A 26,936-nucleotide genomic window follows, 5' to 3' on the forward strand; every position below is an offset into this window, starting at 1 on the left:
TCTAAATTAAAATAATATTACTATTAATATTAATAATATATTTATAATAGTGATAAAAATTAAAATAATATTTAAAGGCGCTTCTGTTATCAACTTAAAAGATGCTCCTTACTTATTTCTCGGGGTAATTAGGTTAATTATTTGTACAAATAGTTCTAACTAAGTTAAAAAATAAAACAAAAAAACTATAGGTAAGGTTCCACGCTCTCTCACCATACGAGTTTTATCTTTCTTTCCACAATACAAAGTAACTCTCAGGTACGTGGACGAGGCTTTTTGTTTACTTACTTATTACTGTAATAATAGTAATCTGTTTTTAATAATTATAGTGAATTGTTGGCCTCACAGACATTCGAGTCGTAAAGTAGATCCTCTACTCCAGGGTTTCTAACTCGTCGGAATATCTGTGCTCCATAACAAATCCTCAAGAAGTCTGGCTGGACTGCGGCGCAGAAATCGCTGAGGAAATTGAGGTCGTGTGAAGTGTAAATCCGTTGTAAACATCCATTAAATCACGCATTCTGTACTCTTCAAGGCACACAAAGCCTTCGAGAGACGGGGCTTGTTTTCGGGCACAGTCCATGCAGTGGACCACGTGACGTTTTTCTTGTTCTCGAATGAATAAAATGTTGAAAACTTCAATCTGTAAATAAATTCAATTGTAAGAATTTTTTATATTTTATTTTAGAATAAAAATTTAAAGAGATATATTTATTTTTTATTTTGTCTGGATCTATGTAAGTAGCAGAATCTTTCAATTAGATTTTTTACCATAATTTAATAAGTAGCGCCAAGATTTTTTATATTATGGCTAAAATATTTTTTTAAAGCAAAAATTCAAAATTTATTCATTTATTTATTATTTAATTTTAATGCTAAGGCTGTATAAAAAAAAAAATTACAATAAAGTACACGTATGAATAATGAAGATATAAAATTTCAAAATTTTTAATATTAAGAAATAATTGTTTTTCTTAAATTTGGAATGTAATTATGATAAATACAAGAAAAGTATAAAAATTGAAAATTAAAAATTAAAGAGTTAAACTCAGTGGTACAAAGTATAAAAGATGATAAACTCAAATAACAGAAATGTGTGAATGAATATCAGAAGTTTAAAATTAAGATTCATTGTCTCGTTTTTAAATTTAATTTGATAAAAAAAATTTTTCTTGTGATTTTTTAAAACAACCATTTTCGCTATGATTTCAAAAATAAAATTCATAATTATTAAAAAATTTAAAACATTTCATTATAAATATTAATTTTGGAATTGCAGCGAAAATATTGGTTTTTTTTTTTTTTTAAATTGTAAGAATCATTTTTTTTTACAAAATTAAATTTTGAACAACTTTTATTTATTTATTTGTAAAGAAACGTCCATGGCAATTTACAGCAATATGTTAAATTTTTATGTGTAAAATGTTTAGTAATGATTTTATTCAATAAATAGCATCTAAAGAGGCAAGATAGATTTATATAAATCTAATTAGGTTTTTATAAACTTTTTTCCTAAAAATAACAAATTCCTTTTATGTTATTTTTTATAAAATATATAAAACATAAACAAATACTATATATATTGGATGTGAGTAGAGATCAACGGTCAGAAATCATAAATATTGTAATAATTACGTTAATTATATTTATATGATATCAATAAAAATCTTAAAAAACTGAAAGATAGATTTAAGAAATTAGAAAAAAATTTTTTTTTTAGTAATTGATAATTGATAATCACTATTTGTACACCTGGAATTAAAAAAAAAAAAAATTTTATCATAAAAATTTTATCTTAATATCAATTTTTAAAAATATTTTATTAATTTATTTTGAGTAAAGAGTAATTATTAAAATATCTAGAAAGGTACCCCACATTTTTAAACACTAAACTAAATTTTTTATTTAATTTTCACCTGATAAAAAAATTTATTACCTACTTATAAATAAAATTAGCAATTAAACCTTTTCAAAACTAATTTTATCCAACTGCCATCAGACAAAAAAAAATAAATATCCACCCTTAAACCACCTGGAGCCATACTATACGGGCATGCGGGTGAGTAACTATCTCCAAAGCATTTCTGTATAAAAAAAAAAAATTCAAACTTACTTCACATTGTCCGCAGTAATGAGACGCTTCATTCTTTCCTCTGCCATGGAATCTAACTTCAACCCCCTTGCTCTTGACAAACTCCAAAATAATACAGCACTGCTTCATAGTCCTGAGCAAGCAGTTCTTAATAAGTTCAAAGAGCCTGGGATCAGAAACCTTGATGTTCCTGGCCAAGTTCCAGGACAAATGAACCATAGGAACAATGGACTTGAATGACTGTAGCTTGTTCCACTCGTAGCGTTCAATGGCCAATTGGTACTGCCTCGCCGTCAATGGTCCCACGTTCCAAGCAATATTATTACACCAGCCAACAGCTTGTACCCAGTGAACACATCCAGCATTGACCCAGACGAGGTCTCCAGGTCGCTGTAAAAATCTGTAAACCGGGATGTTCTCATCGTACAAGTCCTCCAGGGAGGGCCACCAGCTCCCATGAAGATAATTGATATTATTCCTTTCGCACAAGTTGTGAATAACTCCCCAGTAAGCATCTGGAACAGCGAACCACTCGCAGTCACCCGGCCCGATGTTGATATTAATCGAGCAGAAGTTGTTGTTCTCCTGATGGCCGGGAGTTCTGCTCCCCGGGACCTTCATGTACAGCTGGACAGTGTTCATGCCCAAGATAACATGCCCCACATGACTGAGCATGTTTCCAGCAGAAACAACCCTAGCAAACGCGGGGAGCTTCATCAGTTCCTGGAGCTGGGTCTTCCACTTTCTCTCATCAGACAAGTCGACATTGGTGCCGAACCTGAGCATCTTGGACCCCGGGCGTCCAGCCAGCCCGTAGGAATTCTTCTTCCTCTTGACGACCCCAGTGCTGTCCTTGGAGTCGGAGTCGGACAGATTAGCCGTGTGGATGCCCTGGGACTTCTCGCGCTCCTCCTTGAGGCTCTCCTGGAAACTGGAGGCCTGGTATTGGGCGTACTTGGCAATAGTCGTGTGACTGCGGTGGCTGATGCAGCCCCAGACCTTCCTGGACATGACCGGGTCCCAGTTTTCGTCGCTGGTCTGCTGCATCTGGGTCCTCACTTCTATCCCGTGGTCAGGGTTCGCCTCGACCAGGGTCTTGGTCGAGAAGAGACCGAGGTCGAGCTTGAGCGCTGCCGCAAGCCCGCGAATCACAGCTATCGGATGCTTGAGACAAAATTCCTGCAACTGCGGACTAAATGCATCCTTTTTATTCTCTAAATACACGCTGGGCGTCGGCGGCAGAAGCTGCTCGCGGGTCAGTCTCTGGGCTGGAGCCTCTGGAGGCGCTGGTGGAGGCGAGCGGTCTGAAAGTATTGAGCAATTTGGCACGCCTTTCAAACCCTGGCCTTTGCAAGCTTCGATAATACTCTTGGCGTCCATGTCGATTGAGAACTCGGGATTTACCGGTGACTCTCGGAGACTTTCTAGTTTCAACACCGGCTCGCTGGTACTATTGCTACTGTTGCTACGTATTGAGTCAATTCTATTGCTAATATTAATATTACTATTACTATTATTATTATTATTATTGTTACTATTATTAGTGCTAGAAGTTGCTTCACACTTTACACTGTCGGCGAGCGAGTTTATTTCACAGTCCGGGTCGACTCTTTCTACTTTAACTTCCTTGATCCGCTCGCTGTCGAGGTTAGAGGGCGAGAACGGACCCGAGCTCAGGGTCCCGTTGTTCATTATCGGGATCGGGTCTTCTTTCTCGTCGAGATCCTCGGACCCGAAGTGCTTGAGAAGATCTTCCGCAAGAGTCGTCGCGAGGTCCTTCTGAGACAGGAGAGCGTGCAGCTCTTGGTCCGTCACGTTTATGTCCTTGGAACCTACGCTGCTCTCCGGGTAGTTGTTCCCGGTGGTTGATGTTATCTGGGTGTATCCCTGGGTCCCGTACTGGTTCGCTTGGTAGTGATTGTACTGGCCAGCTCGCTGGGTGTAGCTCGAGTCTGCTGCGGACTTGTAAGGCATGCCTGGACTTTGCTGCGCGTTGCCAGTTGCTGCGGTATTGTAAGCGACATTCGAGTCGGAAAATCCTGTTTGCAGTGCTACTGTGCCTCCCTGGGGCTGTTGTGACATCCCGTAGGTTTTTATTACACCTGGCTGAACTTGCTGTTGTCCTTCTCTGACGTTTGTGTAAACTGAAAATTTATTTATGAAATTAATATGATCTTGGTGCCAATTTTTGGATTGTTTTTTTTCTTTTTTTTAATACTCAAAGCAGTTCATCTGATCCGTAATTTAATGTTCAATTAAAACTTTGAATTAGAATTTTACATATTAATAATTATACTGGTATATATATAAAATAAAATAAGTAAATAAAAAAATCTATTTTTAATTACATTAAAAGAAAAAATTTATTTAAAAAAAAAAAAATAAGAAATTTATTTGGTAAAAATTTTATTTCTTAGCTGAAAAAATGAATATTTTTCTCACAGTAATTTTCTTGTTAAAAAAGTTTTCTAGATTTGGGAAAAAATAATTTTGAATAGAAATTCGAAAGTTGTTTGCCTAAAATTTTTTTTTTCGCTAAAAAAATTACTGTGAGAAAAATTTTTATTTCAACTAAAAAAATAAAATTTTAAACAAATGAATTTTTTGTCACAATGTCCATTTATTTTTTTTAATTGGAAAATTGAATTTCAAATAAAATTTTTGAATTGATATTAAAAATTTCCCACTTAATAATTATATTGACTTGTAAAAACTAAAATAAAAAATTAACTGCTTCAAAAATTCATAATAAATTTTAATTAAATAAAATATAATACAATACCTGTAGGATATCCAGGCTGACCAGGTCTTAATCCCCGCTGAGCGGCTTGCTGCTGCTGAATTCTAAGCTGCTGCTGATGTTGCTGCATAAGTCGATACTGGACTTGGAGTTGTTGCAGCACAGTCTGCTGCTGCTGGGTCAAATTTCCCTGGTTTTGTTGGAAAAACTGGAGCATTTGAAGTTGCTGGGTCGTCAGGTAAAAGGGTGGTCGCTGCTGCTGGGGCTGTTGTTGCTGTGGCTGCGGCTGCGGTGCCAAAATCGGCTCCTCGCCAGCCTTAAATCTTTTAGTGGTGACAGCTGGTCCTTGACCTTGAGGGTACGGTGGCGGGGGTCCTGAAGGTGTTGTCGCATTGTATTTATAACCTGCCTGGTTCGCAGGCTGCTGCTGTTGTCTACTAGACATCTCGGCGCTTATTGGTAAATTCCATGCTTCTTCAATTGACGGAAACGGGCGTTTTCTTTCGACAAAAAAATTTAAGTAAGTGACAATTTTCAATTTAGGCTTGCTCGTAAAATTAAAATATTGGACAATTAAAATAATTATTTTACTTACTTTGTTGCAACAGATGGCATCGGAGCTTGACTTAGATGACTCTGGAGAAAACTTATTCGCTGATGTAAAGATGGATTCATAGATACGTTCCCATCAGACTTTACACCTCCTGAGCCAACTAATGCTGTCGTTGGACTTGATAAATTACTGTTGCTCCTAAAATTCATTTTTAAACATATATACTTTTTTCATAAATTTTTTTTAACTTTATTTATTTATTTATTTTTATTTATTGACCATCACAAATAATATTTAAAATTTTAAATTGAATGCAATAAATTTTTAAGGTGTTTCAAATTTAGGTAGCTTTTATGACATTACCCAAGAAAGTTGGAAAATAATTTTCACTACCTGAAACCTTTATTTCAGAGTTTATAATCGATTGTTAAGTGTCACCGGGCATTGAAAATAAATATACAGTATAAACATCAACTATACAAATCAATTAACTTTTCACCATAAAGTATACTTTAAAATATATAACTGGTATTTATACCAATAAGACAAAAAATATTTTTTTAAATTTTAAATCCAAAAAATTTTTTAAATAATTTTTTAAATAAATTAAAAAATTTTTTATTTAAATTAAATAAATATTTTAAAAATTTATTAACAATACTTTGAATAAATAAAAAAAAAGTATAATTTAAAGTAAAAAAAAAAACATTCTAAAAATTTATTCATAACATTTTAAATAAATTAAAAAATGAATAATTTAAAGTAAATAAAAAAAAAAAAAAATAATAATCACCTTGAAGCGTTAAGATAACAAGCAAGCGCGTCTTTTGGTTGATTAACAGATTCATACAAAATCCCAAGATTAGTCCAGGCTGCAGAATGAGTCTTGTCTAGTTGCACAGCACAAATATAAGCTTGAAGAGCATCCGTAGGTTGATTTTGCTGCTGATAAAGGACACCTATACTACACCAGGTGTCTGCATTGCCTTCAGTCTTCTCAACAGAATTCCTATAAGCAAAATAAAATAAAAGTTAAAAATTTTCATTAAGAAAAAAAAAATGATTCTACCTCCTGTACTTACCTATAAGCAACGAAGGCTTCGTGAACTTTATTACCAGCTGCTAGACAACGGCCCAGTAAATACAGGCTCTGTCCGCTTTTCGGCTCAGCGTCAATAGACTTCTGAAGAAGATGGATTGCAAATGCATGCTTATGCTGCTTGTGCTGCTTATGTTGCACCCCTAGGATCGAGCTGTCAACGACGTGGTACATCCATCCTTTAATTAAAAATTCACAGTACAGACTTTAGCAAAAATAAAAATAGTTCAAAGAAAATAAAGCGCAAGTACTGCCAGTAGGCTGGAAGCTAGATAACTGAGATGTTGAGTAGAAATTTCGCAGGTATACTTTCAATAGCCACTTCGCCCCACCAATTTAACTTCATTCCATCTTTTATCTTCCTTTTCGTTTTCTTATTCTTATTCTTAGATTTTTCTCCCTCTCGAACTTTGTCTCAAATTACAACCCCCGTAACCATTGGCGTAAACCGGTCCAATCCCTTGTAATATACTTGAAAATATTGCCTAAAGTTTTAACTTTTAATTTAACTACCTATTTTATTCAGTGTCCTTCACTTAATCCTTTAAGTTTTAACTTCACAGATCAATAATAAGAACTCTCAAAATACTTTTGGATTAAATTTTCCAAATTACAAAAAAAAAAATTTTTTGTCCAGAAAAAAATTTCTTGGTTCAAGAATCGTTTAAAATAAATTTTGGTTTTTTGACAAAAGAATATCAATATTTATCATGATAATAAAATATTGGCATTGATTTTTATAGATTAACAAACGAATACGTTCACTTGAATTAAACAAAAAAAAATAATTCGATCAATTCTTGAGACAAGAAAATATTCTCAAGAGTAGTAATTTTTTTTCTCAGTGTAAAATAACTAAATTTCATACACAATAATTTTGTTTTTTATAAAATAAATAAAATTTCTATTTTAAATAATTAAATAATAAATAACAAGTTCCATATATTGTTATTATATGATCACTTGACGACCTACAAGTAACTATGAACTAGGCTAGCTACTGCAAAGTAAAGTAAAGTATCTAGCCTAGCTAACACCTGGCTCTAAATCCCCTCTTTTCCATTGACAACCTTTGGGGAAGGTTTATAGACCTAGGTTTTCTATTCGGCTTTCGGGTGTATAGATGTACGGGAATGAGCGCCATTGGGGCTGCTCATAGCATCACGTAGTCCAACGCTGTACATTTAACAAAATATTTAACTATTACGTACGCATGTACTTTGTAAATTGTGGGAAACTAAAATAAAAAATAAATATAAAAGGGTGAATCAAGAATGAGTATGATAATTTTTTAATCCTCATTATGCATATGGAAATGTTTCTTCAAATGTCCGTGTGTGTATTTTTGTATAGCTCTGGAATATAAATAAAAAAAATATAAATGTAGTGTTTGTTGTGTATGCACGCTCCGAGTGCGTGGTGTAGCCGACACATAAATTATTTAAGATAAGTAAAGGGTTATTAATTTTTAAGTTAGAAAAAAGCCGCCTACAATTACCCCGGCGTGGCTTACGCTCTATCTATCTCTCTCATTGAGAAATCTCCCTGTTCATCCCCGACGCAACCGCCCCTGCTCCGCGCGTACTCTTCGACCCTTGGAATAAATCAATATACGTGTCTGCCAAGCTGTACACCCGTTCAACCTTCAAATTGACGACGCTCATCCTTGATTACGTATTTGTTATTGTTATTATTAGCTATCATTATCAGTTATCAATTGACGCAACTTATGTCACTCACCTATTAATAAAAATTATATAAATAATTATTAATTATATAAATAAATATTAATAGAGAGTTAATTAAAATTAGCTGTGAAAATTACCTAGTTGACGACAAATATCCGACTGCAGATGTGTTGACAAATTTTTTTCCTTCAGTAGGCCCTCGTAGTGCTCCTTGGCCAGCCGATATTTACTTTGGACCTCGTACAAGTGGGCAATGTGGAATCTTACTGCAATTTAAAATAATTGTTAGTCTATTTATATATACCTTGTTTTTATTTTTTTTTATAACTATAGACTACTGACAATTAAGTGCAAGAGCACAAACGGCTAACCGAATATACTCTACATGTGAAAAGAAAAATACTTAAGGTCTTCGAACTCTCGAAAAACCGGTACTCGTACCGAACTATAAATGCTTCCTCTTTCCATCTCAGTTTGACTTGTTTCTATCTTTATCACTACGAGTTTTTATTTTTTTAACATTGGATCTTGGTAATTGTTTTTTTTTTTTTTTTTTTTTTTTGTACAATCTAATGATTGTTGTTTGAGTAAGTGGATTTTATATTAAATAATAGGAATTGTAATTGTGAGGATATTTATAAGATAAACCAGGTCAAGTCCATGAAAGAATAGAAAGTAAAAGAGTCAAGACAACTACCCCTTGAGAAACATCAATCGATAATGTTTCTTTGTAATATCAATTGGTTTCTCTTGTTCTACATTTTATAATAATCGATTATTTTTAACTTTTTTATTGTTGAATATCTAATATATTTTTTTTTAATATAATAATAATAATAATAATTTGACATGTTTTATTATTATTATTATTATTATTATTATTGTTATTATTATTATTACTTATTTAATCAATAATTTTTTTTAAATGAAATAATAATCTTAATTAAATAAAGATTTTTAATTGTTAGATATATTCACCCGAGGATGGTATGAGTGCTCATACCGATAATAATGTGGTGAAAATAGTTAATAAGTAAAAATTAAAATTTAATGAAAATAAAAAATTTAGTCTACTGTCAGTTTGGATCGGGAAAGTTGGCTTTGAATTACTGAACTCTTCAATTAGTGAAATCACCGATCTTCGGAATAAATGGAAATAATAACAATAATTTTTTTTTAACAATAATAATTATTATTGTTAAAAAGTAATTGACTAAGTAAGTAATTATAATTACTTACTTAGTCAATAAATTTTTTTGGCTACAATAATTTTAGTCTTCTCAAAGATTTTATATTCTGATCTAATGAAGTTATTATTATTATCATTATTATTATTTTTACAATAATAGTTACTGACCTAGCCAATAATTTTTTTTTAAATGAAATAATTATAGTCTTCTTGAAAATTTTATATTCTAATCTAATGAAATTATTTTTATTATTATTAAATTTTAATAATAATAATAAATTTTGGCATGACTTCTTCACCTTAATATTATTATTATTATTTTTTTTTAAATAATAATTTATCAATAATAGTGAATTAAAGAAATTTTTTTTTTAAATACATCTTCAATATCTTTTTTAAAAAAAATTTTAAACATTTTATAAAATGAGTAAATTAAAATTACAAAACCTAAAACAATAAACTCGTCAAATTGCATAAATTAAAAACAAGGAATAAAAATAAAACGACAAAAAAAAAAACATCCAATTGTTATTAAAACAATAAAAAAATACATACTTTCAAGTTTAGTAAATGAAGCTGGTGTACTAGCGTCAATAAGTGCAAGTGTCAGGTGTTTGAGAGCAGCATCAAAGTCTGAGAGAACCTTGTGCGAGAGCCCGAGTCGCACATGAACTTCACAGGCACGTGAAAAACTAGGATCAACCCACAGTACCTTCTGCAGCGATTTTACAGCCCTGCAATCAGCAAAAAAAAATAATATTTAAATTACAAATTACTTAAAACATTTGTCACTTATAAATATATTAATTTATGCAAAAATCCAGTACACCCCTTAATTTGTAAATACAACAATTAAGTAATCGTACAGTGATAATCTTGAAGGCAAGATTTAAAATGAATATATACATTAACATTAACATTAACTGATATAGTAATGGCAAGGGGAGTGTTAATGAAATGTATGTGTTCTTTTCCTGGTTCACATTATCCTGATCTCGATGCATTAATTAACAAGCCATTTGTATCCCTTCATTCATGTCAGCCCGACATTTTCTGTACCATAAAAATGAATAATATTATAAAACATAGTTAGACATTATTTATCGCTAAATTTTTCTGGAGCTCGGTAGAGTATAAGAGTTGTATATATAAATATAATGTATAAAGAAAAAGCAAACGGGAAAATATTACGCCATCACAACTGTTGCAGTACTTTCGTAACGCTTGTTGCATTGTCGTGGACAAGAAATCGCCATTCTCTTCCGTTTCTCTTTCATAAACAAGTCCTTCAGCTATTTTTTTAAAATCACAAAACAATATCGACATTGCTGATTTATTATTATAAAAATTTATTTATATCATTACTGTCAATATTATTTTAATAAATATCAACAATTTATCACACAAATAAAAAAATGATAAAATAAAATGACAGATGTATCAGGATAATTATGCAGGTGTTCTTACGGAAAAGCAACGGATTAACGAATAATTATTTGAAATAATATTTAAAACTCAAATAAACGTAGTAAGTATGTAACTTTTTGCACCTGTATGAGCATCACTTCAATAGACTCGGTCATGTGCAAATTGCCGTCATGTGAAAAAAGATAAAAACAAAACCTGGAGTTAAAATATATATCTTTTTGACGATTGGAGCTTGCGCACGCGTTGGTAGTGGTCGCGTGCCCAATGCACCTGCCTGTCGACGATCCACCATCCACCATCCACCGTCTTAGTCCCTGCAGCGCCACTCTTTCTCAATTTTTATTTTTTCCCATCGTCCAGAAATAAAAGAGAATACCGAAGAGTAAGTAGAATGAGGTCTCGTGTATACAGGTAATATACATCTACATACACATATATATTCTTCAAGACAGGATGTGGGCAGCTGGTTGCCAGCTGGACTATATGATACATCAACAACAAACTGCAATGAATATTTTTTTTTTATATTATTATCATACACACCGATTCCTCTTCTTCCACAAATCAATCGAAATTTTCGCCCAGCTCAAAGACTTGTTCGTTTTCTTCTTCTTCTTCAATATCTTCCTCACTATACTAGACAACAGTACAATGTGGTGCTGCCCAATTATTATTACACGTTGTGTCCATTATATGTAGGTAGTTTCAGGAAAGACGGACATGTTTTATGGGAGCTTCCATCCGGAAATAAAATATCTGAAGAATTAAGTAGATCAGGACACCTGGTGCTCTCCTGAATTTCCTGTGGCTTTCAATTCTTCTTAAAATATCCTCTTCAACATCCGCCACTTGGCTTAAAAACCCATTCATTTGATCTTTGTGTACTCCTTAAGTAAAGGCACAAAAGGAAATAATTCAATGACTGATAAAATAAAAAAATAGTACATTTGTCTTAGAGTTTGAGGAAGAGATAAGAGACTTTTTGAAAGTGTTTAAAGAGCTGAAAAAAATATAATTATCAAGATTACACGACAATTGGAGATGTGAGCGAACAAACACAGGGGCTCGGACAAAATATATTTTTTTTATTCTTCCCTTACGAATCTTTCACATATAGATGTTTGGGACGCGGGGTAAATACACGTGCACACACGGAACTTTCAAAGAGCAATAGGGTCTTTCAATTGTTCGGTCTAATGCTGTAGGTTTGTATTGCTGATGGTTTGCTCGTCTGGCTTAGAATGCGTGGGGTAAATTTTTCATTGGTTCAATACCCGGCTTTCAGAACTTTACTTTCAATACCCGATAGTATTATATGTTATTTTATCGCAAGTAAAAGTACTGGTACAGTTTATAAATTAAATATTTAAAACAATTATATATTTTATGCTCCAAGAAATAATTTATTTAAAAAAAAATATTGTCATAAGAAATTTATTTGTTTTTAATTTTAAATAAACTTATTTCTTAGCTGAATAAATAATTTTTCTTACAATAATTTTTTTCTTAAGAAAAAATAGATGGACAAATTTTAATCCAAAATTTATAACTTTTTTTTTTAAAAAGAAAATAATAAATAAAATTTTTTATGAAAATATTTTTTTAAAAATAAATTTTTTCTGTGTAGCTGCTACCAAGAACGTTTCTTTATAAATGACTTGGGACGAAGCGGTAATTTAATATAAAACTTTTTGATCAAAAAAAAAAAAAAAAAAGTGATTTGATATAAATAAATAATTAAAAGTACATAGTAAGTTGTAACATGCAACCGTGGCTGGCATGTAAACCTGACACGCGTTAGCTCGTCTCTATATATTTATTTTAATGTCCATGTATGTGGATGTGTATTGAACCCCCGCTGTATGATACTGATCAATAATAGCAATTGCACCCTCGACTCGACAATTTACTTGGTAGTTGCAGTTACAACTACAGGCTGTTTAATTTTAGCTCTGCAATAAAAAAAAAAATGATCAAGTATTTATGAAACATACTTGGAAGTAATTATTGTATTACTATACCGTTATTGAAGATAAAAATAATCAAGACAGTGAGTGCGATGACATTAGAAGCCGGAAAGTAACAAAATGGAACAATACCTCAAATTTCCGGTCTAACGCGTGCGCGACTTGCACGCATGCAACTATAAAAATCCGAATTTAAATTGGGTGGCAGTGAATAAAATCTGGGAAGATATAAAATAATAATAATAGAAAATGATAGTGAAAAAAAAAAAGTTAGATATTACAAAGAAGACGAAGGTCTCGGCGATTAAGTTGACCATGTGTGTGATATCCGTGTGGGATATTAGAGTGTGTAGGATTGAATTTTGGCCCACCGACAAACTCGCTAGACCTGGCTGAACGAACTTGCGGGTTCACCGCAAGGAACACACAAAGCCAGAGCTAAAGAGTTGAGTAGACCGAGTTGAGGTAGAAGAGGAGAAGTAGTGACGTTGCTGCATAGAGGGCTGTTGAACTTTCAGGGTCACAGTCACTAACTATGGACCCACAAAATACCGATACTAAAATTCACTCCCGTCCTATATGTAATGTAGTACATTAAATACTTTCTCTTTTGTTTCAACAATTTGTCAGCTAGCGTAGTAAATACAGTGAACTTTAATTTAACTTTTACACAGAAAAAAGAATTGAGTCAAGTGAATAATTTTTAAGAATTTAATCTTGATTTGAATAAAAAAAATCTTGGTCTAACTAAATTTTATTTAAGAACATGTAGTACAGTCTGATGTCGGTAATTCAGTTTGGATTAGTGACAACAAATGCCAGTTGAATATATCGGATTGTTTATTTGAAACACATCGACGTTCTAATTAGCAAATTGTCCAACTCCATTTTAAAGAATCTTCCATTTGTACGAAAATACAATTAATTTGAAATTTATTATCACTTTAATTTAAAAAACCATTTAATACTCAATAGAGGTATAATATTTTGATTAGGATCATTCAAATAATTAATAATTGGATTATTACTAAAACAAAATGTTAAAAAATCACCCTCTAAAAAATAAGCAGTTAGACCAATTGCTAATTAGACCGTCGACATGTAAAATGCACTGAAGAAGGTTATCAGGCTGACTGTAAATACTCCAAACACTGTTTAAAAAAATTAAACTAGATAATTTACTTTTGGCACTCTCTTGCGGCCTACATCAAAGTATAATAAATGAAATTTTTTGTTGATAATTAGTTTTCTACCCTAATCTAGCTGCATTTTAATAATTCCGTCATAAGTAATCTAAACTAAAATAAAGAAGAACCAAAAAATTAAATCAATCTTAAAGATTATATTGGTTGTACGTTTATTAGTAATTTCTTTATAGTAAAGTTTATTTATTTTAATATGTGATGGGTCCTGAGATAACGCAGTTTTACGCGCGAGCACTACCTATTTATTTATAATTTTATTTTTTTTCAATGACTAAATATAAAATTAAAAGAATCAATTTGCGAAGGACTATTATTTACTTCTGCCAAGTTTAATGATTTTTTATTTAATAACTACTTGATCAAAAAGCATTTTAGTATCTTGTTCGAAATTTAAATATTCTCTGTTCTTAATTCAAGAATTTTTCGCATTGATTAAAGCCAATGAAACTCTTTAAAATTATTTTGTTGGTTCAATAATTTTTCTCTTGATTCAAATAAATATTTTTTTTTTCAGTGTACTAGGGGTGTGCGAATAGTGTTAGAATCGAATCGAATCGAATAGTACTATTCGATTCGAAATTCGAATCGAATATTCGAATAGTTTGAATAATTCGAATAGTTCGAATAATTCGAATAGTTTGAATGATTCGAATAGTTCGAATAATTCGAATATTTTAAATAATTGAAACAGTCGTTTTCTGTCGATAAACCAACTAATTTTTATGTAAAAATTAATTCGTTTGATTTTATTTGACTAAAGGAGTCTTCATAATTATTTGATAGTAAAGGCTGCTTATTATATTTGTAATAAATATTTCTTGGTGAATTCGGACCCCTGTTTCGGGGCACCTCGTCATTTTGACATTTCTCCGGGAAAATTCGATTTTATTTTAAATAAGATCTACGACACGATGGTTCAGACATTGAAAGAGTGTAAAGGTAGCAATGAAAAGCGACAACAATGAATACGTCGCATAAGCTTTTTAATAAAAGATTTTATAGATATGATATTTACACAGTAAAAATTTTGCGTCATTGCGTCAAAAATTTTGTGTTAAAAATTTTATGTTAAATATTTTACACTTTTGTGTTAATTTAACATTTTTCCGTGCCAACTTAACACAATTAATGTTAAATCTAGACATAAAAGTGTTCAATATTTAATACAAGAATTTTCAACAAATAATTTTGACGCAATGACGCAAAATTTTTTACTGTGTATCATATTTGTGAAATATATAAAATATATAAAAAATTCGTGTGGGTATTTAAATGATAGATCTCGATAAGTGTAACTCGAGGATGAGCTTGTATCGTTCGTTAAACATATCATCAGTAGACAAAATACAAAGTCATTCTTCAATTCTTGACATTTTTTAAGACATAAGCTCATCCTGATGTTACGCTTATCGAGACCTTTCATTTGAGTACGCACACGATTTTTTTCATATATTTTATAAACCTATATGATATTTCCCATATTTGTGGAATATATAAAATTCATAAAAAATTCATGTGGGCTATGTAAATATTACTATAATGTAATATAGCTATAGACGTAATTTATTTCAGTTAAGAGAAAAATAAATTAATTTAAATAATCTTAGCTAGAGATAAAGCTATAGAATTTCCATAGTCTATATTTACACTTTTTCAATGTCTGATCTATCGTGCCTGTAGATCTCATTTATTAAAGAAATCGAATTTTTCCGGAAAAATGTCAAAATAGCGAGGTGCCCCGAGGCGGGGAGTCCGAATACACCAAGAGATATTTATTACAAATAATAAGCAGACTTTACTATCGAATAATTATGAAGACTTTATTTAGTCAAATAAAATAAAACAAATTAATTTTTACACAAAAATTAATCAGTTTATTAACAGAAAACGACTGTTTGAATTATTTGAGCTATTCGAACGATTCGAATTATTCGAACTATTCGAATTATTCGAACGATTCGAATTATTCGAACTATTCGAATTATTCGAACGATTCGAATTATTCGAATATTCGATTCGAAATTCGAATCGAATAATTCGATTCGAATTCGAGGCGAATTATTCGTAAACTCGAATATTCGCACACCCCTACAGTGTACTTAAATTATTAAAATTATCATGGATTTAGCTAGAATCCTTCAATCGTGCTTGATCTTCAATTAATAACAATTAAATCAAATATTTTCTTGGAATCTCATCTCTTCTCGCGTTCAATTTATCCAGCTCCGTAATTTTGGCTGGTTCTTAAATCCACCCGAATCTAGACATTTGTGAATAAGAATAAATATAAAACAGATGTTTAAAATCCATTAAAGAGCATACATGTGACCAGTATCTTATCTGCCGTATCAACAAAACTGATACGTAACTGTAACTGTAACTGATAAGCTCCAATGTAAACACTCCACCCGATGCAGAGTATATCAGCAAGCAGCCATGTTCAGTACTCACTACTTAGTACTATTCTAGTGTGCTATTACACCCGTAATGGAACTACACACCAGAAAGAATAAATCTTCTATTTCACGATTATTATTTCGGAGATGAGCGTTGAGTGTAGTTGTAGTGAACGAGATGAGAATTGGATCTCGTGAACAGGTTTTTTACACCGCGGTTTGCTTTAGCTGGCATTGGATTAAATTCTGGGCACGTCGGCTCGCCCCTGGCGACAGTGCCTCGTCCTAGACAAGGGCAAGGGAAAATAAAAAATACTTTTAAAAGTATGTTATAAAAAGCTTGAGGCCATCCTCGAATAAAAGGTGAACCAACCAACCAGAAACAGAACCAGAAGCTAAGGCATCATGACTCTTTTGTCCATCGATATTCTCCGCTTACTCTTTTATGTACTTGCAACATTTAATATTCAGGAAGTTTCCCAGGCTTCCTATTTAATACCGCCAGAATTCATCAAGTATCTCCATCTCTTTATCTGCATACACAGAAAAAAAATTTACTTAAATCAAGTAAATAATTTTTAAGAATTTCGTCTTTACTTCTTGATTTGAGTTTGAAAATTCTTAAGATAGTTGTCATGGTACAATATTGTCAAAAAATTAGAGATTATACATGCTGCAAAAGTATATGAGCTTGTAGCTAAGTAATTCACAATTTTTAGAGTTAGTTTTTTTTTTTTTTATAACTAAGAAACTGGTCCAGAACTGCAGAGAGCATATGAGGAGCTGAATTTCAAAAGGGTATCTTTTCATTTTTGATTAATCGAGACAAAAAATTGGTTATCTTCAATTATAAATATTTGTATTAAACTTTTTTTTATTTAGCTATAAAGTGCTATCGATTATGAAGCTGCAATTCGATTTTCATTTATAAATCTTTCTAATTCTCAAAGTAATTAATATTTAAAAGTTCAGAAAATTGGTCTTTTAAAATATGAAAAGATACCCTTTTGAAAATCAGCTCCTTATATGCAATCAATGTTAAATATCCAATTTTTAATTGAATTTATCTCGGGTAATAAGTGATCAATCGACTTCAAATTTTAAGGGTAATTGTATCATCATGTCCTTAATAAGTATACAAAAATTTAGAATTTTCTGACGGTATGCTTTAACCCCAACAACTACCTTAAATAAATTTTTAATTGATTCAATAATTTTTCGTCTTAGTTCAAGACGATTAAACTCTTCAAAATTATTTTCTTGGTTCAAGAATTTTTCTCTTGATTCAAGTTTATTTTTTTTTTTTTTTTTTCAGTGTAGATACAAACTAAAAATAGAATACTTTTTATGATTATTCAAAGCTGATAAAATAGCGTTGAAATATAAAATTACTAGCTGAACTATGTCTTGTATGTATATATTTATCTGCAATTAGCGTTTGGTTAAATCATGACATAAACGTGTACTGAGTGAGTTGGTATTGCGCACACGTGACCTGGTTTCTCAGCTGCTTACAGTATCGCGGTGCAACACTCTTGTCAGAACAACAACTCTTGTATTATTCAGCTCTTGATATCACAGCTCAGATGGAATTCCTGAATTACTCCCTCGTCTACGTAACTCCAAGAAATTACGTGTGTCTAATTATCTTGCGAGTTAGCGCGTGTGTATAAAAATATACAAATCTGTCCATACTTTACATACTTAATAACATCTACAAAACATAAAATATAAAATATATATGACATTAAATGAACGTCAACATCAAAATTTACATACATACATACATACTTGTGTACCATTCATTTATTTATTAACAAACACAAAGACTTAGCACGCATACCCTGGTGCAATTAGTCATGTCGTGAGCCTATCGCGACGTATTCGCGCGACTTGTTGCATTGACCCACTGCGATATATGCCGTAACGGTTTCTCCATCATCATGTAAGCCACTACATGTTTTATTACTATCAGCGACACGTTAAACTTAGACCTTTTTTACTTTCAGCATCTACAGTTTTGACTTATTACCACTTAGCGCCATTTTGATAATTTACATACAGAACATTCATTTAAATTCACAATCATCTTCAATGAAAATTAATTTAATAATTTTTTTAATAAATAAATTATGGCAAAAAGTCATTTGATGATTTTTTAATTTTTTTAACAAACAAATTTCTTTCAAAAAATTTCAATTTTTTTTTCTAATTTTTTTTACTCCAAATTTTTTGTTAAAAAATTTATCAAATATCTGCTAAATTAATTTTCATGTAGAAATTTTAAAAAATAAAAAATGCAATTTTTTAAAAATAATTTTTTGTTAAAAAAATGATCAAATATCTGCTAAATTAATTTTAATGTAAAGATTAAAAAAAATAAAAAATGCAATTTTTTAAAAATAATTTTTTGGAACAAATTTGTTTATTAAAAAAAAAATTAAAAAATAGTCAAGTGACTGCTAACTTTGTCATTCATCTTCATCATAATAATTCAGATCTACAATATTAAAAAATAATTAGCAACAATAATAATAACAGACTGTTACTCAACTTCAAGGTAATGATAAAAACTAAAGATGAGACTCACCATTTAAATGTCTGCCGATGGAATTTAAATCTCACCCTTCAAGTCTTGTGTAACTTGTACGGCAATATCAGCCATAAGTATAAATAAAATGTATCTATATATTATATCTAGCGTGTATATAATATATAATAATATAAACAGCACGTTTAGATGACCACTAGTGGTAATATCACACTTGATTACACTGCACTGGTACTTTTGCTTCAAGGTGAAGCTTAAAAACTCGAAAAAGATAAACGTAATCGCTTTAAATTAAGATTATTTATTTTTTTTACACACGTTCCTTTTATTTTATTATTTTTTTTTTTTTATTTAAGTAAACTCCGAAGTATTTATAGTCTTCCAATAATTTATTATTGTAGTTTTAATTATAATAAATAAACAGTGACAAGTATAATAATAAATCACTTATCAAGAAATGATTTATATTAATGAATGCAACGCAGTAATAATTATATATATATATATATATATATATTATAAATACTGATATATATATAGTACCGAGTATCAAGGATATTTCTTCTTTAAACTGTTGGATAAAAAGTGTCAAACTTTGACAGCAGTGATTTTTGAACACAAATATTTCTTCTTAAATTTTATTTACGTATTTTATAACTAACTGATTATAATAATTATTATTATAAACTAATTTAAATATTATATTAATAATTAAATATATATATGTATATATATATTTATAAACTAATGGCAGTGAGAGAGCGAGACACCCTACTCGTAAAAGATTCTCGCGCGACTGGCGGCCGCTGACGCGTGAGCTGGCGTTGAGCACAGTTGAGCACCAGAACACGGCGCAGGACGCCAGTGTTGCCAGTAGTCGAGAGGGGGTGGTGGAAAAACGGTGCGAGCGGCTGAGTACCATACTGAGTGGTATGTATGGAAGAGATGTGTGTATTTGTGTGTTTTTGTGTGTGTGTAGTAACAGTGGAAGTAAAGTGACGAAGGAGGAAGAGGCGAAGAAGAAGAAGAGGGGAAGGGAAGTAAGCGGAGAGGAGACGAGACGGGCGCGACCAGGGCCGGAGATTCCCGATATAATACTACTAGAATATAATAGGAAGAAAAGAGATGTAGATACTTGCAATGCATGTGCATATACGTACGCGCACTCCATATGTGTATTTTACTGTGAAGCTATCATGGATACAAATATAATATCTGATTAAAATTAATTTAACAGATATTTGATAATTTTAATAAATAAATTATGGCAAAAAAAAATTGACATGATGAAATTTTAATAAATTAAAAATTCAATTATTTTTAGGAAGAAATGTATTAAGTAAAATAAAAAATTGAAAAGTGACAGCTAACTTTAATATCATTGATATATATTGTGTGTGCATAGGTAGGAATAGAAAAGACGCATGCGCAGTGCCCTTGTTTCTAGCAGTTACTATCTTCCTTCCTTCTTCTTTATATTTACTGCACCAACACACCTACGATGTTTAGTACTGGTACTTGTAGTATATAGTAATAGTACTATAGAGCCAGCTCTGGCAGTAAGGTATGTATGTGTGGTGTAGAACACACACAAATACTATTGCTAGCTCATGTAGTATTTACCATCCTGTCTTGTGCTCCACGCAAGTTATATTAAAGCCACCGCCCGATGTACCACCGTTGACAATACGGCTCACGGAATTTTCACTCATAACTTTTAATCAAACTTTCATTGTCATTGCCTTCACTTATAGGTACCACCAATTCGCCTCCAAGAATAGAAGGTAGTTTTAAGATTAGGCAGGTTGTGTTTTTTTAATTATTTTGCTGTTTTTTGTTTTTTTTTTTTTTTTTTTCCAGATAAATTCCTGTTGCTATGGGACACTTTGACATGAGAAGAAATGTTTTAGATGCGAAAAAGGTTTCGTGGGTCATGCGTAATAACCACTATTTATGGATTTTTTTTTTTTATTCTCTATAATTAAGTAATTTTTTTCAAGGTCACTCGTGAGATTATTGGACGTGATACAAGCATGAAAAATTTTAGAAAATAAATTTAAGCTTGAAGATATAAATATTTTTTTTGGAGATGCTAAAATACACTTTTTTTAGGCATGGACAGAATTACCGAGATTGTAAAAAGAAATCCAATTTTATGGCTCTTGTGTCAGAGTTTTAAATCACTGGCTATTTTTTAACAACTCAGGATCTTTGGAAATTTTATGGCTTAATATCTTTCAATGACAATTTGAGTTTTTTAAATAAAAAATTGTTTTATTAAATTAAAAATCAAATTTTTAAAAAAGTATTTATAAGCTATAAAAGCTGTTCTATTTTTCAGTATTTTAGAAAATTATATATTTTCTTAGCATATACATCAAAGAAATATTTTCTTCTTACTGATTAAATAATTAAAATTAAACAATAACTTACGCATTAAAATAAAAAATCTCAAAAAAAAATTTCCATTAAAAACATGAAAAGATAAAATTATAAGCTAATTTTCATAATTATTATTAATTAACAAGTCCACTGAAATAAATTACATTATTTCACTATCAAAAATTCATTGCTCCCTAAAAATAAACAGAGGCATTAATCACCAAAGTCGTTGACTCGAATGTAATCAATATAGCCATCGGATATTTAAAGAATTTTTGGTGATGTTGTTGCGCACCAAGACCAGAATTTACCGGACATTTAAATCCCTCTGCAATAAAATAAGAGTTCAGTAACAACAACAACAACAACAACAACAATGTGCAAGCACATGAGTTCTCCGGTTAAGATATAAATAGAAAGTTAATAATAAAAAAAAAAGTAAATTTTCTAGTGAACCAGAAGATGAAAATGAAAACTAAACTGAAGCAGGCCCTGGGGATGGTCCATGCTCGTGGATGTGACTCTGGACAGATGAAGACCACGAGCAAGTGTAAACATAAGCATCGAGTGTGTACAGGCATCACGACTACGCGGTGTATTGAACTCTGAACGGCAGGTCGTTGAACCCCAATACATACACACTACACCGGAGCATAGCTGAGAGCTCGGTGCATAGCAGGCTCGTCGACGTAGCATCTCCTTCTATTCCTTGTGCTCGTCATATTATCAGCGTATCATTTTATCTCTATCTTCGATCTTGGTGCATTAAAACGCACACACAACAACTTTTGTTGTTATCTTCGCTTATATTCCCGCGACCTGCGTCGGGACGCTGATGTGACGTCACGATGACTACGCCGTGTATGTTACTCTCGCCATCGCCCACGTTACGTTCAACTGATCCGACGCTGGCCCCGCTACACGGTGACGTCACACTAGAGAAAACGTGTAAATACGCTGAATCTCTTCTCTGTTATCTGGTCTCTCCTCTGTACTCTGCTATCCACACCGTAAATTTCTCTCTGGTTATATTAGATGCACTTCCAGGTGCCGACGATTATTTTACCAAACAATTCACACTCTCAATTATTCTCCCTTCACACGGTAATTAGTTTACCGTAATAAAGTTTCAATAGCTATTGTAATTTTAATTCTATTATATATTAATATTAACTACTTCATTTACAGGACTATCAGCTAAGCTACTAACTCTGATTAAAATCAACCTGGCAATTATTTTGATGGTCCAAAAAATTTTTAATTCAAGATTCACGGTTAATTTTTTTCTGAAAATAATTTTTTATGTTGTTAATATTATCGTCCATAATTATCAATAATAATTTGTATATCAGAAATGTTGACAAGATAGGAAAAAAAAAATCGATCAATTTTGTTAATTTTGTGATGATTTATACGACGACTGTGCAATGTCAAGATAGTGATTGTTAGAACTCGTATTATGGTAAATATTGTAATTGCAGCAATTGTTATGTAATTTTGTTGGTTATTAACATGTCGATGGTTTTCTGACGCAACCTCGTATCTCAAAAATGACAATTTTAAAGATGAGGTGAAAAATAGCTTATAAAAAATGAATATTCATTTAAAAACAATATTTATCAATTGTATTTTTTAAAAATACTATCGTATTTATTATTATTCTGGTTAATATTTTTTTTCAGTAACGCGTTTATAATTAATTATTAATTTTTCAGTTGAACCCTTTCATCTTCAAAAATCGAGATACGTAGTTGCGTTAGAAAATCCTCGATGTATAATTTTTAGATGCATGAGGAAAGTTTAATAAATGACCGAAACGTCGCAGAAATAATAATGTAATTAGTTATTATAATCCTATCTTGTCCATATTCCTGATATACAAATTATTATTGATAATTTTTAATCTGAAAAAAAATGTAAGTTCAAATATTTTAATTAATTAAAAAAATTTTTTTACTTGATTTAAATTCTGATTTTTTATAAAAAAAAAAAAAAAAAAAAACTTTAGCACTACACCTGATACCAGCAATTTTTTCCAGCATGAAACTCGGGATAGTATAGAGTTTATTGACTCTCAGTTTCCGCACAACGACTGACCATGACCTCGACAAATAATATACATTCATATGTCTTGATAATTATTTTAAAATAAAATCTAGCTTTCTAGATAAATGCCAAAGAAAGTGAAGATTGATGATTGCATAGATCGAAAGTAACAAAAGTTCGTCTATGCCGTTCTAGTTGTATTAAACTGATACAACTAGACGTTCCATGTACATATTTAGACATGTAAACGCGCTACATGTGTTTATTACAATACAATAAACATATGTGTAATAAAAAAAATGTTATGTAGGTCGAAGAATATTGATCAATGAATGTAGGTCACAAAAGACTCTTATGCGATGACGTATTACAGCGCTTGACGTTGTACATTACGTCGCTTGTTACTCTACTATTATTTTTGTCATTAGTATTTTTATGACATTTAATTGAGTACTCGTGGTAAGTAATTGCAGTTTTAATGTTGAGGTAGTAATAATATTCCTGTTATTTTTTTTTTGCCGATTTCCATGCTGGAGATTTAAAATCCTTAAATTTCAGGTCGGATTTTTTGGAGCGAGATATTTTAGGTCATAATGATTGGAGGGTGTCGCAAAAGATCTCGGAACTTGTAGTTACTCAGAATGAAGCCCAAGAGAGTTTGCAAGAGGATCGATCGGTGGCAGAACAGTATTGTGGATTCACTCGGTCTCGGTAACTCTCACTCGCTCTCCCTCGGCACCAACGACGTGTACGTGACCTACCACGCTCGAGCCATGGCGAAAGATCCACAGTAAATGCTTCCTTTTCTCATCCCTTCCGTTTGTTTAGTCTCTTTCACACGCTATTATGCAATTGTTTAATCATTATTACAGATTGTAATGAGTAATGACATACTTGCAACACATTTTGCGGCTTTAAATATTATTTTAACTTTTAAATTCAACTAAAGTTAAAACCTCGCTGGATTTTTTAATTCTATTTATGTACATTTGCGGCTCCCGAATATAAATATACAGAATAAAAATAAAAGGAACATTTAATAAAATAGAACAAGATCAAGTCGACCTAAAAGAAGAAAAAGAAGAAGCAGCTGAAGAAAGAATTTATGATAAAATAATTAAAAAAATCAAACCCAAGATCAATGACTGGCTGGGTTTAAAAAGCAGTACTGTATTTATAGAATATTTTTTTAGATAAAAGTCATTTCAGTTATCTTGCTAATGTTTTGGTTCAATTAAATAGAGAGCCTTTATCTCTCAACTGTAATTACTTTTCTATTACAGCAGTTTATTTTTGCTTGCAAATCGATTGTCAGGTCATTTATTCGATTACTTTGTCGCCATGCACCAGCTTCTAGTTTGCACGTACACCAATCCAACATTTCTCTTCCCATCGACATCTAGCGCTCGAGTTTTAAACTCCTTTTTTAGCTGCTTGAGGTTCAAGAGATATCTTTATTGTCGACGTCACCACGCTCGCTTAATTATTAATTAATTTTATAACAAATCCCATTAAAAGTAGAATTATTTTAAAAAAAAAATTTTAATTCTGCTAATTAATTACTACATAAAAAATTTTCTAAGGAAAAAATTCTTCACATTAAAAATATACAGTACTTACTTGTCAATTATTAACCAATTTTTTATGAGCATTGTTATAAATTAATTTAAAAAATCCCAATAGAAGAAATTCGTTCGTAAATTTTGAATGATAAAAATTTTATAAATAATTAAAGTTTGTTTTTTATTATCAGTATTTTTTTTTTAATTAAAAAAATGATTTTTTGTAATTTAATTTAAATTATATTAGGTAAGAATTTATATAAAAAAACTCAACTGTTATTAACATTCGAATTCAATGTAAAAAGTTTGTAAAAATTAATTTGTGTAATTTGATAATTTGTAGTTTCACCTGAGAATGTCATAAGTACTTATAAAATTAATAAAATTTTGAAATATGTCTAAAATTTGGATCGGGAAAGTTGGCTTTGAATTACTGAACTCTTTAATTAATAAATTTAAAAATAAAAAAAAAAAACTCACCACTGGTAGGCATTGAAGTGATAATAACAAAGTCCTTGTCCGAAAAGAAAGCAAGGGTCCTTCCAGTAGTCGGCTTTTAACTTGAAAAACTTCTGGTACGCTGACATGGCTACAATTAAATAAATATGTATTAAAATTTATAAAAAAAATAAAATTGTATTAATAATAAATGACACTGAAGTTAGCAGACGTTTAAAAATTTTTTATTAATTAAATTACAAGTAAAAAGATATTTTTAAAAAATTGCACTTATAGTTTTTCAAGTTTTTTGCATGTGAAATTTTTTTTTTAATTGTTTAATTGAAATTTTTTCAATAAAAAATTTTGAATTGTCAGCTAACTTTATTTTCATAATAAAAATAAATGAAAATAAAATTAGCCTACATGTAAAAATTTTGTATTTTTTTTATTAAAGAATTATTACAAAAAAATGAAAAAAAAAATTTTCATTTGTTAAAAACTTCAAAAACTATAAGTGCAATTAAAAAAAAAAATTGTTTTGTAATAATTTAATAAATTAAGCAAAATAAAAAAATCAAAAATGTCGGCTAACTTTATTATTATTATTAATAATAATAACAAACCTTTGCTATAATCTTCAAGAAGTAAATGAAAATGGCCCAATTTGCAATATGTTTTAGGATCTATGCTAATTCCTTTATCCTCATCATCAAATTTATCTTTATAATTTTCATCATCTAGACAGTCGGCTTTTCTTTTCCGTTTTTTAGTCTGCTCAGCTTGGGCCTGTATCAGCATCTTCTCCAGATACTTGATAGCTTTCACAACCAATGCCTTTTTTTTGGCATGTTCCGGTTGGTTTAACTTGAGAAGCCCAAACTGCCGGCTGAAATATATACATTTAATTTAATAATAATTTTTTATCAAGGTGTTAATAGTCTTAATAGTGATAAAAAATTGACAATAAAAGTCGAAAATTAAAATAAAAAAAAAAACAAGGAATTGTTGGGTGGGAAAAGGGGTCAGGAGGTTAGACTAAAAAAGTGGATCAAAATAAAAAAAAAATTTTTTTCATGCAAGTTACCTGTCTAACTCCGAAAGAATTTGCAACTCCTGGTGGGTTAAATTTATTTCATTTAATTCTTGGGCCATTTTCATATTTATTCGCGGATTGATAATTAACCCGAAAAAAAAAAAAAATAAACAATGTTTACAATTTCATTATCACTATTACTTTTTTTATTATTATCATTATTATGATAATAAATATTGCACAAGAATTTAAAAATAAATCATTTAAAGTTGTTAAAAAAAGTTTAAAAATTTCACTGATAAATAATTGTCATTTTATAATAAAATAATTTTAAAATACACATATGTATACATATATACAAATACAATACAACACACTACTCTCGGTGCATTTTATACACTGATTTTACATTTCTAGAACATTTTTATCTTTATTTTGTTGTGTACACTGATGATTTCTATTGTAGAGGCCACCACTTCCTGGTGACAGCATACGATTAACAGCGCCATTTTGCGTTTATTCTCTTCGTTAAAATTACCTAACCAATGAAAATTCAATTCTTGA

General features: G+C 30.8%; 1 protein-coding gene and 4 long non-coding RNA genes across 6 annotated transcripts; 2 read left to right on the forward strand and 3 right to left on the reverse strand.

Annotated features, from left to right (window-relative positions):
* Positions 1-125: 125 nt before the first annotated feature.
* LOC123261993 (lysine-specific demethylase 6A) lies at positions 126-26,533 on the reverse strand. Of its 2 annotated transcripts, XM_044723947.1 has the most exons (11): positions 26,424-26,533; positions 25,963-26,225; positions 25,379-25,487; positions 9,917-10,095; positions 8,310-8,438; positions 6,468-6,663; positions 6,179-6,394; positions 5,428-5,583; positions 4,875-5,332; positions 2,114-4,236; positions 126-643 (listed from the first exon to the last, which is right to left on the reverse strand). In XM_044723947.1, the coding sequence occupies exons 1-11, from the start codon at positions 26,495-26,497 to the stop codon at positions 425-427; spliced, it is 4,122 nt and encodes a 1,373-aa protein (XP_044579882.1). In that variant the 5' UTR covers positions 26,498-26,533; the 3' UTR covers positions 126-424. The 2 variants fall into 2 exon arrangements, with proteins under 2 accessions (XP_044579882.1, XP_044579883.1); XM_044723948.1 differs by lacking the exons at positions 8,310-8,438; positions 9,917-10,095; positions 25,379-25,487; positions 25,963-26,225; positions 26,424-26,533 and adding an exon at positions 6,998-7,084.
* LOC123261996 lies at positions 12,526-13,300 on the reverse strand. Its single transcript, XR_006508822.1, has 3 exons — positions 13,038-13,300; positions 12,811-12,974; positions 12,526-12,741 (listed from the first exon to the last, which is right to left on the reverse strand). It is a non-coding gene; the product is annotated as an uncharacterized LOC123261996 (long non-coding RNA).
* Positions 16,053-17,083, reverse strand: LOC123261998. The gene is made up of 2 exons (XR_006508824.1): positions 16,331-17,083; positions 16,053-16,221 (listed from the first exon to the last, which is right to left on the reverse strand). It is a non-coding gene; the product is annotated as an uncharacterized LOC123261998 (long non-coding RNA).
* LOC123261995 lies at positions 23,410-24,306 on the forward strand. The gene is made up of 3 exons (XR_006508821.1): positions 23,410-23,822; positions 23,895-24,126; positions 24,209-24,306. It is a non-coding gene; the product is annotated as an uncharacterized LOC123261995 (long non-coding RNA).
* On the forward strand, positions 26,333-26,919 carry LOC123261997. The gene is made up of 2 exons (XR_006508823.1): positions 26,333-26,455; positions 26,839-26,919. It is a non-coding gene; the product is annotated as an uncharacterized LOC123261997 (long non-coding RNA).
* The last annotated feature ends 17 nt before the right edge of the window (positions 26,920-26,936 follow it).

This window comes from Cotesia glomerata, linkage group LG3 (assembly GCF_020080835.1).
Source record: "Cotesia glomerata isolate CgM1 linkage group LG3, MPM_Cglom_v2.3, whole genome shotgun sequence".
Taxonomy (NCBI): Eukaryota; Metazoa; Arthropoda; class Insecta; order Hymenoptera; family Braconidae; genus Cotesia; species Cotesia glomerata.